The sequence below is a fragment of the Archocentrus centrarchus genome, unplaced genomic scaffold, assembly GCF_007364275.1.
Source record: "Archocentrus centrarchus isolate MPI-CPG fArcCen1 unplaced genomic scaffold, fArcCen1 scaffold_30_ctg1, whole genome shotgun sequence".
In the NCBI taxonomy this organism is placed as follows: Eukaryota; Metazoa; Chordata; class Actinopteri; order Cichliformes; family Cichlidae; genus Archocentrus; species Archocentrus centrarchus.
The window spans coordinates 2,071,115-2,086,216 of record NW_022060259.1 but is presented as its reverse complement, the minus strand read 5'-3'; the positions used below and the strand labels follow the sequence as shown (position 1 = coordinate 2,086,216).

The window sequence follows — 15,102 nt, the reverse complement described above, 5'->3', positions numbered from 1 at the left end:
CAGGATAAAGTTATGATAGCTTGCGACTGATAAAACATGCTCAGTATAATTAAATAAAAACTGAAAGCTTCAAACTGGCTTTGTCTCAAACTGGCTAGCTTTGACTATTAAAGGTACTGTTTTTAATTATTCTCTCCAGAACTTTTTGTTTATAGTCACACTGCACCATCTTGTGGCATAAAGTGGTAGTACATGAAAGTACAACCTGGCCCCAGTTCAGCTTCAGTTTATATAATAACACTGTACACATAATTTTGAAAGGGTTTATTCTACTTTTAAAGCAGACACTTACAGAAAGTACCATCACTTACTTTTATTTTAAGTAAGTGACTATTTATACGTATTTATACACATTGTATGTATATATATATATATATATATATATATATATATATATATATATATATATATATATATATATATGTGTGTGTGTAGAGAGAGCGAGCGAGAGAGAGAATTTTTGTAAATAAATTAAGTAAATTATTAGCTATAATTTCAAAATTCCTCATGATTGACCAATATATTTAAAAAAAAAAAAGGCAGACAAGTGTTTTTTCCTTCTTTATTAGAAAAAGTACTCTGTATTAAAAGACTTGAAAACATAAGAAACAAAAAACACTACTTGGTTTCAAATGCAGATTGCCCCCTTTGATCAGACGTGAGTGCGCAGGCTCTGAACAGCGTGTCTGCTGCGTGTTTACTGTGTGAACCGAGCTCACAGTGGCTGAGACAGAAAACTATTTACGCTGCAGCTCTTCAGAGGCCGAGGCTCTGCGCTCCCCTCAGCCCGGACAGCCACGTGATTACAGCCTGCTTCTTAAAGGCTCGTGCCAACAAATTTAACACTGTTCAATCTTAAACTTTTAGGTGAGAGCTGATAAATACTTCCGCTACTTGACAAATCCTACAGGACATTCAGATGAGTAACTCATATTTTACACGTTCGTGCTCTTGAGTCACAGTTTAACCATCAGTGCGCTCATTAACCCTTTCATGCAGAGCGGTCACTTTTCTTGTATATGCGTGTTTTGTTGTTATAGTTGCATATCAGCCAACACGGTGGGTGCCCGTGCATCATCCCGTCCACTGCTACCTATTTATTGCTCAGTCATGGGGAGCTGTTTTTATTTTATTTATTTGAATATAATTATCAGGATTAGTCGGTGCTGTTAGTAGTGACGGTGGATCTGAGGATGCACTATCATTTTCTGTTAAATACATATTTCTCTGGTTCAAAGTCACACGCACCTGAGTGGACATGTTTGTAACTCCATGAAAAATCAGTTCATAAACAAAGTTTCAGGTTTTTTTTCATGCTTAAAGAGGAATAAAAACATTCAGGAAAAAAAAGCTTGACTGAGGTTCTCATAATTCATGCATGAAAGGGTAAATATGAAGAGGCACCACATCTTTCGGCAAAACTGCTACAAAAACAAAGTCTCTGCATAAAATGGACTTCCAGTTTATACATAAAGGTTCTTGTCGAAGTCCCCGTTGACTGAGATCGTCTTGGTGGGAGCGTATTTACCGGAATACTGGCCTCTGACCATCCGGGAGAAGGAGCAGCACAGCAGGGTCCCGCCGAGCAGCAGCAGCGCGGTGGCGGCCCAGCCGACATAGATCGCCGTCCCGATCTCCTTCTTCTTAGAGGGAGGCACGTTGGGGTTGTTGAAGTCCACGATGATGCTGTGGGCCATCCAGCAGAGCGGGACGAGCGCGAAGAGTCCGCTGATGATATAGAGGACCCCCCCGGCGTGTACCACTCTCGCCTTTAGGGTCTCATCCTTGATGCAGTTGGTGCACTGCGCCCCGGCCACCGTGACCGCAAGGGCGAGGATCCCCAGGATGGCGGAGATGACCGTTAGGGCGCGGGCGGTCTGATGGTCCTGCTCCAGGGCCAGCATCGAGTCGTGTATTTTGCACTGCATCTGACCGGTACTCTGCACCACGCAGGACATCCAAAGGCCCTCCCAGATGGACTGAGCCACCAGGATGTTGGAATCGATGAAAGCGCTCACCTTCCACATGGGCAGCCCGCAGGCGACCATCACCAACAGAGAGCCCGTGACGCACAGCGCCAAGCCTAGGAACTCCAAGCACGCAGCGAACATGGCTCCGGTTCAGCTCTTCTGATTCTGTGAGAAGTGGACAGAGTGTCTTCCCGATGCTTTCTGCTCTCACTGGCTCGTCCTGACGTCTCCTGATGTGTGCGCTCTCAGGCTTCTCGTTTATCACGCTGACGCTCAAACTCCAGCAAAACAAAAGCGACAAACTTTGAACCAATCAGCCGCCAATGTGTCTTCGTCTCAGCCAATGACAAACGCTCACACAGGCACGCGTGTGCGCGCTGGAGTGAGAGATGGAGCAGGAAGCGCGCATTCCTGTGATCCAGTCTGTGGGATGAAGTGAGGAAACAGAAACAGCTTAATACACCATCTCTGTGATTTTCACAAAGACTCGAATGTGTAAACTGAATAAAGGAAGCTGAAACTGTTTGAATAAAAGTGTGAATTTGTTGGTTTAGCTTTATTAGTCATTCTGAGGCTTTTAAAGAGTTTTAAATCTGTGCTTAAAGCAAATCCGCAGGTTTTATTTATTGAACTGCTCACCCTGGATTCTGCTTTTGTCTTCACAAAAACCCCACACTGAAACCAAGATTTTACAACTGACACTTCCCGTTCTTTGAGATCAGCGATATTAAATTAAGATAGATGCTTTCACCATTTATATATTTGTGGCCCTCACTGCAATTCTTATTTCACAAATAAAGATTTTGCTTTGCAAAGGGCTGGCTGTCATAGCTATACCCTCACCACACCTCAGCTGCTGCTTATGCAAATATCTATTCAGCCATGGCAGATAATGCATTTTGACATGGTCAAGATGACTGGCTGAAGTTCCAAACAAGCATCAGAACGGGCAGAAAGATGATTTACCTTCAAATGTGACGTGTTTGTTGGTGCCAGGCTGGCTGGTCTCAGTATTTCAGTATTTCCCCACACAGCCGTCTCTGAGCTTTGTAAAGAAGGGTCTGAAAAAGAGAGAAAAATCCAGTGAGCAGCAGCTCTGTGGGATAAAATGTCTTGTTGATGCCAGAGGTCTGAGTAGAATGGGCAGACTCTTTTGAGCTGATACACAAGTAAAAGAAACTCAAATAATCACTTATTACAACCAAGGGGTGTAGAAGATCATCTCTGAATATACAATAGCAGATCAGAGAAGATTGGAAACGTGTTGGTGTAACTGTGTGGGAGATCTTTTCTTGGCTCACTTTGACCTCCACAGTACAGCTCAAGCATCATTTAAAAAACAAGAACCAGGTGCACAACTTTAATCTATTTGGATTTTCTCTGATCCACACAGGTTCAGATATACACACAGACTCACTTAAATCTTTTAATAAGTGCTGCTGAAGGTTCTACAATGTATTTTAACTTGACTGACTACAGCTGATAGTTTCTCTTTGCAGCATAAACAGGATTTGTTTGACAGCACTCACTGGATTGACCAACGATGCTCTAAGAAGGAGACCCGCAGATTCACACAAGTGGAGAAGGTCACGTTTGAAGCCATTTCTAAACAACTCACTCAAGCACTTAAAGCACTTAATACAACATGTCTCATTCACACAATGGCTGTGAGTCATACCACCCTGAGCATCCTGAGATGTGTCACCACTTTGCTGAGGCCTGGAAGAAGACTCGTACTGAAAGGAAAACTTTCGAATCAGAGTTTAGCATCAAGTCAGTGAAACTTCTGGGATATTGATCTGGTTAGTTAAGTAGCAGAGGGGGTTGTTAATTAGTTTCAGCTGCTTTGGTGTTAAATTAACAACAGGTGCTCTAGAGGGGCAACAGTGACACAACCCCATGCCATCACCAGAAGGTTTGCTGTGTCTCAGCACAGTCTCAGAGCATGGAGGAGGTTCTAGGAGACAGGCAGGAACTCTAGGAGAGCTGGACAGGGCCATAGAAGGTCCATAACCCATCAGCAGGACCAGGATCTGCTCCTTTGTTCAAGGAGGAACAGGACGAGCACTGCAGAGCTACAGAATGACCTCCAGCATCCACTGTGTGAATGTCTCTGACCAGACAATGAGAAACAGACTTCATGAGGGTGGCCTGAGGGCTAGATGTCCTCTAGTGGGCGCTGTGCTCACTGCCTGGCACCATGGAGCCTGATTAGCATTTACTATAGAATAGCAGAGTCAGCAAGTCCACCACTGGTGCCCCGTGTGAGCTGCCTGTAACATTGTACAGCATGATCGGGTTGGTGGTGGGTCAGTGATGGTCTGGGTATCATGTTCCAGACCATCCAACACCAGGACTGGCCAGGAGCTCAGTGATGCCCTGGTCCAGACCTGGTGGACCAGGAGCCACGATGTTGTCAGGCATGCTTACAAGCACGTGGGGGCCATACAAACTACTGAGCACCATTTTGAGTTGCTGCAATGAAATTTCACCAAAATGTTCCAGCCTGCTGCATCATTGTTTCACTTTGATTTTTATGCTGTCTTTGAATTCAGCCTCTGTAGGTTGATCATTTGAACTTACATCCAATGATGTGGCCTCCTTTCATTCCTCACACATTACCAGTCTGTAGAAGTATACATGTTCAGCAGGATTTTTGCTCCATTGAGATCTGATGTGTTTTCAAAGTGTTCCTTTATTTGTTGAGCAGTCTATTTGACCCTATAAGGATCAAAATCAAACTTGTTTCTAAAGTCATTACAGATGTTTGCTGTACAATCATTCCAGCCTGGAAACAGTTCAAAGAAATATTAAAAGTCCAAAATGACCCTGACATTCACGTCCATGATGGCTGGATGGAAACAGCTGACCACAGCTGCAGGCTCATCAACTGTTACTGGTTGTACGCTGCTACAATGAAGCAGATTCAGCATTCACACAGAAACACTTCATAACATAATAAAACATACATAGTCAACTGATCAATATGTATTATATTTATATTTATCTATTTATTTCTATTTATCTTATTTATGTCAGTGTAGGGTCTTTACAGTATAAAGCACCTCTTTTTGAGGATGAGCAGTCTGATGGGTGGAGGGTTCTTGCTTCTGGTTGGCTATTCCTGCTCTAAACTTAGATATACTCATCATTCAATCATTTTATCAGTCAAATGTGGTATAAAAATGTTCCCTGACTTTGCTGCACATTGGACTGACTCTCTTAGTAAATATATTATTCTTCTTACTCCACGAAGATCCTTTTTATTTCTAAAAATGTCTGGAAGCAAAGCAGAAACCGTTATAATTTGAATTAGGTTACACCCACGTCATTATTCCTCTTTATCAGCTCCTCAATGGAAAATCTGAAAACAGAATCCCATGCAGAAGTTACTGTAGCCTGTGTGTGTGTGTGTGTGTGCGTGCGTGCGTGCGTGTATGTGTGTGAGACTGCTTTTAGTGTTTACTGCAGAGAAAATGAGGCATGCTGATAAAAGCTGGACCACACCTACAGCAATTACTCTGCCATCACTGGGGACCCACAACATCAGAGTTTTAGCTTTTAGTCACAAACTTCGACGGGCTGCCTGTTGACTCACCCATTTGTACTCCAATAAACACAAACAGGGTGGAGGTAGAATAGTGGTGTTAAGATAAAGGCCTCCAACAACAGCTAACATACAGAGGCTGCTCAGTAATATTCAATTCAATTCAATTTTATTTATATAGCGCCAAATCACAACAAACAGTCGCCTCAAGGCGCTTTGTATTGTGGGTAAAGACCCTACAATAATACAGAGAAAACCTAACAATCAAAACGACCCCCTATGAGCAGCACTTGGTGACAGTGGAAAGGAAAAACTCCCTTTAACAGGAAGAAACCTCCAGCAGAACCAGGCTCAGGGAGGGGGGGTCATCTGCTGTGAGGGGGGGGATGAGGGGAGAGAAAAGACATGCTGTGGAACAGAGTCAGAGATTAATATCAATTAATGATTAAATGCAAAGCGGAGTATAAACAAAGTAAATATGGTGAATGAAAAGAAACACTCAGTGCATTATGGGAACCCCCCAGCAGCCTAGGCGTATAGCAGCATAACTAAGGGATGGTTCAGGGTCACCTGATCCAGCCCTAACTATAAGCTTGATCATAAAGGAAAGTTTTAAGCCTAATCTTAAAAATAGAGAGGGTGTCTGTCTCCTGAATCCAAGCTGGGAGCTGGTTCCACAGAAGAGGGGCCTGAAAGCTGAAGGCTCTGCCTCCCATTCTACTCTGAAGTATCCTAGGAACAACAAGTAAGCCAGCAGTCTGAGAGCGAAGTGCTCTGTTGGGGTGATATGGTACTATGAGGTCTTTGAGATAAGATGGGGCCTGATTATTCAAGACCTTGTAGGTGAGGAGAAGAATTTTAAATTCTATTCGAGATTTAACAGGGAGCCAATGAAGAGAAGCCAATATGGGAGAAATCTGCTCTCTCTTTCTAGTCCCTGTCAGTACTCTAGCTGCAGCATTTTGGATCAGCTGAAGGCTTTTCAGGGAGCTTTTAGGACAGCCTGATAATAATGAATTACAATAATCCAGCCTAGAAGTAATAAATGCATGAATGAGCTTTTCAGCATCACTCTGAGAAAGGATGTTTCTAATTTTAGAAATATTGCACAAATGCAAAAAAGCGGTCCTACATATTTGTTTAATATGTGCATTGAAGGACATATCCTGGTCAAAAATGACTCCAAGATTTCTCACAGTGTTACTGGAGGCCAAAGTAATGCCATCCAGAGTAAGTATCTGGTTTGACACCATGTTTCTAAGATTTGTGGGGCCGAGTACAAGAACTTCAGTTTTATCTGAATTTAGAAGCAGGAAATTAGAGGTCATCCAGGCCTTAATATCTTTAAGACATTCCTGCAGTTTAACTAATTGATGTGTGTCATCTGGCTTCATTGATAGATAAAGCTGAGTATCATCTGCATAGCAATGAAAATTGATGCAGTGCTTTCTAATAATACTGCCTAAGGGAAGCATGTATAATGTAAATAAAATTGGTCCTTGCACAGAACCCTGTGGAACTCCATAATTAACCTTAGTGTGTGAAGAAGACTCCCCATTTACATGAACAAATTGGAGTCTATTATGATTCAAACCACTGCAGTGCAGTACCTTTAATACCTATAGTATGCTCTAATCTCTGTAATAAAATGTTATGGTCAACAGTATCAAAGCTGCACTGAGGTCCAACAGGACAAGAACAGAGATGAGTCCGCTGTCAGAGGCTGTAAGAAGATCATTTGTAACCTTCACTAATGCTGTTTCTGTACTGTGATGAATTCTGAAACCTGACTGAAACTCTTCAAATAAACCGTTCCTCTGCAGATGATCAGTTAGCTGTTTTACAACTACTCTTTCAAGAATAATACTACGACTAATATTCCTGATGTAGGGGCTGCTGTGGATCAGATTGGACTGTTGATCTTTTAACATCCATCAGGAGCCTGGGTCAGGCCTGGGTGTTATTTAAGCCATGTGCTAAATATGGCAGAGTGTCTCATACAGTTTGGCTCTAGAGTTTTTCTGTAAAAAGATTTGGGCATTCAGGTGAAACGCTCTGTAGTGAGGAGCAAACCAAATCCTAGTCCTATCTGACATGGGTCACCTGGTGGAGCTAAAATGTCTATCTTTGCCTCACTTCTTTCCCACCCTCGTCTGTCCTGATGAGCAGGACAAGACCTCTCTGCATTTCTTATCCTCAGAGCATAAGGTTGCTCATTGTGACCTAATAGTTGTGTGTGTGTGTGTGTGTGTGTGTGTGTGTGTGTGTGTGTGTGTGTGTGTGTGTGTGTGTGTGTGTGTGTGTGTGTGTGTGTGTGTGTAGGGGGGGTGCCAAGTTCATGATAACATTTTCAAATTAAAGGCAGAGGTAGCAGGTGTTGGTCCAGGTTGGACGTCAACATGCTGACAAACTACGTTCTTTAGGGAAACACAATCAGCTCTCTGGCTGGAAAGCTCATTACTCTCTCTCTCTCTCACACACACACACACACACACACACACACACACACACACACACACACACACACACACACACACACACACACACACACACGTGCACATGAAGGAGAAGTAGTCATGATGTCACGTAGTAGGTGAGTGGGTCATGAAAACTGACTTCCTGTTGGCTCAACAACACGACAGCAGCAGCTCTAATCAAAGCTCGGACTGCTGTTGCTGCCAGCAGAATGAAAATAGTGACTGAAAGAACTGCGTGTGTGTTTGTGTCCACAATGTGTGCAAAAGTCCATGTGTGTCCTCAGAGAGCCAGATGCTTCCTCTGCTTTTTCTGTGTTTACAGCTACACAGAAATTCTTCCAGCGACCGTCATCGCTGATAAAGGAACGGTGCCATCTATAAATAAGACAAAAGATACCCAGAGACACTGAGGCCTTACTTTCATTTGGATAAAATCAAACTGACATCATCCACTTGCCTGGACTCAAATCATCAGCGCTCCGGCTCGGCTCAGCTTACCTGACTCTCTTTTTCTGCCCTGAACTCTTTTCTGGTCTACATAACCCAGCTTAGCACAGCTCTGCATGGTTCCACTTCCTTTCACTCAGCTGGACTCAGCTCAGCCCAGCTTCAACCCCAGCTCCACTCTAAATTACGTGATCCCCACTTTTTCACTCAGCTCAGTTCCACTTAACTCCACATGTTGCCTCCAGGTCCAGGTCGCCTCCTTCTTACCTGCAAACCAGAGATGACCAGGCCGTTGCTGTTGTTAGCCCCAGGCTCCCTTTATAATTTTATACAAAGGTTTTAAGACCTATTTTAGTTATGCATTATAGTTTTATCAGTCTTGAGATTTTCTCTTGGTTTTCATGTTTTTCATCTTTGTCTTTGTGAGTTTTGGGTGTTTGGAGGAATGATTTTGCCTGGAATCATGTTGGGATCGACCCCTGTTGTTGTTTGAAATGTGCTGACTTCACCTGAGTAACTCCACTTACTTTGCTTTACTTTACTAAACTCAGCAGCACTGCACTGAACTTAACTCCAACTTAACTAAACTAAAGCTGAGCCTGACTTTAGCTCAGTTCAGCTTCAATTTTGACTTAAACTCCACTTTAACATCTGTTTTGTTCATTTTGTTTAACACTCTTCACTTTAACTTCACTTTAGCTTCACACAACTTTAGTTTACTCCACAGATCCCAGCTCCACCTCCTCCTTAACTTTGACCAGCTGAACTCAGCTCCAGATCCACATCACTTTACCTCACTGCACTTGACTGGATGTAGCACAGTTCTAACCTCAGCTCCGATTCATTTCACTTCACAGGGATGTGGAGGCTTGTGGGAAATATAAACACTTTAGCTTGAAGAATTCATAATGAATTTCTATTAAGCACGTAACAAGGAAGCATCTTTCTTTGTACTTGTGTGGCTGCTCTCTGTATTTAGCTGTGTTGTTTGCAGAGTTTTTGACAGCTGCAGTGCTGCAGGTGACGTGTGAGCACTGCTGGTACTGTCAGGATGTCCTGTCTCTGATCACTTCCCTTTGGCTCCATTGTTCTGCGAGCCTCCTCCTTTTCCACATCAGCTCTTTTATTATCCACAATGAAATGTCACCTGCAGTGAGTCTGTGGCACTTTCAGAGGTGTAAGGCCTCGGCATCTTGTTGTGGTAAGAGCCAGTATTGTCCATTATCAAATTCTGTCATTTAAAAGCAAAGGTTGGCAAAAATGATGATGATATATATATATATATATATATATATATATATATATATATATATATATATATATATATATATATATATATATATATTCTGTGCATCACCTTTTATAGTTTAGACACATCCTAATTCTAAAACATCACCTTGACAATTTATCACTCCACTGCCTATGTCCAATTATGGTATTGAACCTAGTCATTATTTCCTTTCTCGTAATACATGGCTTGTTTGGTACTTTACAGTTAAGACTATTCATAACTTATTTCCCCTCTGCTCCTTCTGATTCCTAGGCAACAGGTTTCAGTTCCTCATTTTACCCTGCTCAGTGATCTCCAAGATTTCACAACTTCATGCTGTGCTTGAATCACTTCTGTGTTACACACGTACTTATCAACTTTAAGTAGAAATCATACACATTATTTGTTACATTTCATAAATCAACTTTTAACAACCTAATAAATTGGAATCATAAATGTCCACATAGTATCAGGCACAGCCCATCGAATAACCAAGATCTCAACCTCAACCCACTTCACTTGACACCCCCTTCTTGAGATTGCAGGTTACCTTTCGATGACTTTACAGATCACCGTCCCAAGAATCATCAGAGATTGTTTCCAAAATGGCTGGAACGTAGTGCTCACTGGGTGTTTCAATGCCTTCGAGCTGATTCTCCGAATGCTGCACTAGCGCAGGTGCTCTTGGCCATTCCGTTGCGTCGAGCTGCTCCAACATTGCTGCCAATGTGGGTGCTTCTTCCACTGGAACGCCCAAGGGCTCCGATGCAGGAGAGGGCTCCCTTAGCTGTTGTTCCACAGCCTCAGCCATCTCTTCCAGGTGTGCCTCGTCTTCGTTCTCCACGCCGGCGTCATCGAAGTCCGTCTGCGTCTCCACGTCCCGATGCTCCATTACGGATTCTGCCGATGACTGCGGTGCTGCTGATAGGGGTGTACGGGGTCCTGCCTGGTATGGTGCAGGTAGCTGCCGAGCTCCTGCTATCAGGATTCGCCCATCCAAAGAATGGGTAGTGCGAAGGCGAGATCTGTCGTGGAACTCCCAAATGCGAGTGTAGGTTGGTGTGTAGAATCCCCCCACGACGACGCGTGGTATCCACGTTGTTCCTCTGTTCCAGAACAAACTCCAGATGATTCTAGCTTGCTCCTCAAGCTCCATGGCCGTTTCTACTGGCACCTGCGTGGTCATTGATCCTTGGAGGACGCCATGGACTGCATGCGGGTGAGGGTCCTCCACGTAGCACCTGGTGCATTGCATTCTTATTCCCAGGTTCCACAAACAACCGGCCTCTCTCAACGTGGCTCCGCACCCGCTGCATCCTGCATCCTCCTAAACAAAGAAATTTATTAATAATGATTAGTCGTTTTCAACTCTTTTCCACAACATCTTGCAAGCGGAGCGTAGGTCAATCTTCTATTGGATCAGGCTAGGGTTCCTCCTCCTTGAACCCTGCTGCTGATCAGGTCGAGCCAGCTGCTCCTTCTCTCTGGAGGTGGGGTCCATCCGGCCACTCTGGCTTGGACTCGGGGGTAGAAGATGGGATACAGCATGAACCATCCCGCCATGGAGACCGATGCCTCAGCCCCAGCACAGCAGGTGGACGTCAGGACTATCCAGCCCAGGGCCCATGTGGTTCCAATGATGACCCGGTCGAGCTGGCACCATCCTGGTCTCCCATACCTGACCAGTGTCCAGGTCAGAAAATACGCCAAGATGCCAGCCAGAGAGACTCCCTCAAATAGGTAGCCGATGTTCCATTGGTCTCCAATGACATCCACTGCGATGTCGAGTAGCAACCAAATCAGCAATGCCACCGTTTTGATTATCCCCCTCTTGTTGGTCTCAATGTTGGTGCGTCCCAGTAGGTAGATGACGAACCAGGACAGGGTGATCTTCATTCTTTGCAACATAATAGTTTCCATCAGTGCCTTGAAGAAGCCGATAAACAAGGCTATAATCCTCAAGGGTTGCTTGGTAGACCAATCTCCGCTGCAGCAGAATGCCAACCATATACACTCGAAAACCCAGAAATCAATTCTATTAAACTTGATCTCTGGCTCTTGGGTGTCAGTGCAATTCTGGAGATAAGTTGGAACTGTACTTACTCCTATGAGCATAGTAGTAGCAGTAGCTGCTGCAGACCTGGTACTTGCATTGCTGGTGGTGCTCATCCTTGCGCTGTGGTGTTGCCTCTGCTCTCCCCGATTTCGAACTGACCACTTTCTCTTTGCGCTCCACTGGTTATATCTTTTAACCCCGCCCCCTTCGGGCGGGTTCCTTCGTCTCCTGCTTACTTTCTTATCCATACATGGTAACATAAATCTTGATTGGGTGATTATTATTAACAGAGCTGTAGCTAGCAAAAAGCATTGGGCTGCCTTTGTGACGAGGTTACCGCCTTGCAGTATCTTTTTCAGAGTGGGACTTCTTCGTACATGTGTTCCACGCCCCTCGGGTGTCGGCTGTCCTGGCTCTTCCTTCCCTGGGCGAACCGCTATCCGGCTCTTTCCGAACTGGTTGAGGGAACAGATGTCCATATAGCACGAACCAAACGATCAGGGGTAGGTTGGTGGTGACTTCCAGTATACTCATGATACTCAGAATTCCCCAGCCGAATCCCCACAGGCACAATCGTAGTAACTTGAGTGCCCACCTTGAAGCATGGCTGCCTTTCAACTTGCTGACTTGGGAGTACATGTAGCTCAGTAAGCCCACAACCACCAGTCCCTCTAGTACCAGCCTAGCCCAATATGCTACTGGGTACCACATTGAGGCCAAGTCCAGCACCAGCCAGATGACTAGTATGATCATTCTCATAATTCCTCTTTTAGTGGTGTCGATCTTGAGCCTCCCAAGAAGGAAGGCGACGAACCAGGATGTGGTGTACACGGGCTCACCGTTCCATACGTTTACTATCAGTACTCGTACCATCCCTTCAACCAGGCAAAGAACCCTGAATGCCTGACTTCCGGCCCAGAGTCCTGTACAGCAGAAGACAAACCATATTACTTCCAAGGTGACGAACTCCGTGACCTCTCCCTTGAAGTCCTTAATCTGCCAGGGAGGTGCTGTGGTGGATCCAGTCCAATTTCCTGTTTCTGTGGTCATGTCGAAGGCTTCAACACTAATTGTGGTTTCCCTCGTCTTGCAGGCAGATCCCATTGTGGGTTCAAGTTGGCAATTTAGAACCCTTTACTCGCGAGGCGATCCTTCCTCGTGTAGGAGGAGCTCCAACTCCTCCCGGTTTCTGGGCATATCTTCTTTCCTCCGCCCCCTTCTGCAGAGTCCTTTGACTCCCGACTTGATCAGACCTCCTAGGAGTGGCACCAACAGGACGACTCCTATTCCAATCAAGGCGTAGGGCAGAAGTGATCTTATAATCGCCCAAAGCTCTGATCCCAGAGCTATTGCTCCATCCTCAATCTTCTCGATTATTTCCTTGGGTACTTCCTCAATACCCTCGAGCACGGTTCTTCCGTACAGTTCCGCCACTGTACAGTCGCGCCCATCACACTGCAACCAATGTTCCTGTGGCATTTCACAAGTTCCATTGTTGTACATTTTGTTAGGTCCGATCCACTCGAACCCCTCTACTTCTTTTCCATCACACAGGCTTTTGCGAAATGCATATTCCTCCAGCCTGGTGAGTTCTGCTTTACTTACTGCAGGTACTACTTTCCCAGTCAGTTGGCGCTGTTTCACCATCGGACCTAGTAGGGCTTTTACACAACCGTACCTTCCTGGTCCTGGCGCCCGTTGCCACTCTGGTTGTTTCTGCTTTCTTCTAGTCAGATTTCCCAATAAATGGACATCGTTTCTTACCCAGGTGGCGCCCTGCTGATAGGCCTCGTAAGCTCCGCCATACCACTCAGTACAGTCGTTACTCCAGCCATCTAACTCACTGCAGGGTCTCCGTGCCAGTTCTATGGTGCAGGTGTCGTTGGCCTGATTACATCTCATTTTCCATGGTCTAGGGGTTAAGGTCACACTTGGTCTGATGCCCGTCCATCTATACCATTCATAGAGTCCTTCCCCAGTGGAATAGACTGTAGCCACGTATTGATACTTAATCCAATAATTCTTCGTTTGTGACAGGCAAGGTACAACCCAGGCTTCGGTTTCCTCTTTCTGCAGCCCCCACCACGTTCGAGTCTTATCAGGGGCGTCCCAAAACAGCGGCCACTGCTCCAGCACCCCCTTCATGGTGTTATGGCTTTTCATTCGGGAACAATTGTACCTCCAATATCCCTCGTCCCATGCTCCTACCTGGGTAATGTCACATCTCGGCAACGCCCAGTACTGCGACACTGTTCCTTCACCCTTTGAGTAGTCTTTCCCATCAAGATCTTCTACCATTCTCTTCAGAACACACCTGTCGATTTTATCGAAGTCTCCTGATGGTGCAGACCATAACTCATCAGGTGTTGGGATTTTCTGGACATACATTTCCATTCGCTCTGGGCCTCCTAGTTGGCTGGGTTGCATCACGGCGTCAGCAGTTGCCCTTAGATGGGTTACTCCCTTCTTCCATACCCACGGTAGACTCTGATTCAGCCAGTTGTCAATCCAGATCCCCCCAGAATCGGGTGGAACTCCCTTCCTTCTTGTCCTCCTCCCGAACCAGTCATTACTCCAGATTCCCCAAGTCTTTTCTTCGGTCTGACTCAGAACCAAATAGTGCTGTCTTTTGCACACTATAGGCCCCAAACTCCAGTAACAAGGATCAAGTTTGAAGACTTTCTCCTCCATACATTTTCTCATCCTCGGCTGGTCAACTTCTGATACTTGAGGAGGCTTTTTCTGGACCGGCTGTAACCTTTTCCTCGTTCCCGGCTTCGGTGTGGAGTTGCTGGCTGTGGTAGAGCCATTCACGCGAGTCGTTGGAAACTCTCCGGTGCTGTTAGCCTCCTGCCCTTCGATTTGGATCTGCATATCACATGTCAGATTCAGGTTTCCCCAAAACCCCTCCGGTTTCAGGATCGTTACATGACATTGTCGCGGGAGTTCGTGAGCTGGCAGAGTCACCTCTTCAGCCCAGTAGGTTATCTTTCTTCCTCTGACACATGCCTGTGTGTAGTACCAATACGGGTTCTGTCCATCTACTTGAATCCAATTAGCTTGCACCATACGAGTCTCATTTTGTTGAGGGATGATGCCATGCAAAAGCAGTGTCTCACCTTGAAAGTCAATTGCTTCGATTACTCCCCCTCCTTCTCTTCTCTGGGAGTCAAAGAATTGCAGTAACATTGAAACATTAAAAGCCGACACTGCTTCCGTGCAGTTCTCTTCTCCGTCTTCATCACAGAATAAGGAGAAATTCCTTATTGTGACTATTTCCTTTTTGACCTTCCAACAGGTCTGATTATATCTCTCAGTGGAAGTGTAACTGATCC

At 45.1% G+C, this 15,102-nt stretch overlaps 1 protein-coding gene across 1 annotated transcript; it reads right to left on the bottom strand.

Moving 5' to 3' along the window:
- Positions 1–521: 521 nt before the first annotated feature.
- cldn5b (claudin 5b) lies at positions 522–2,287 on the bottom strand. Its single transcript, XM_030723991.1, has one exon. The coding sequence runs from the start codon at positions 2,109–2,111 to the stop codon at positions 1,464–1,466; it is 648 nt and encodes a 215-aa protein (XP_030579851.1). The 5' UTR covers positions 2,112–2,287; the 3' UTR covers positions 522–1,463.
- Between the last annotated feature and the right edge of the window lie 12,815 nt (positions 2,288–15,102).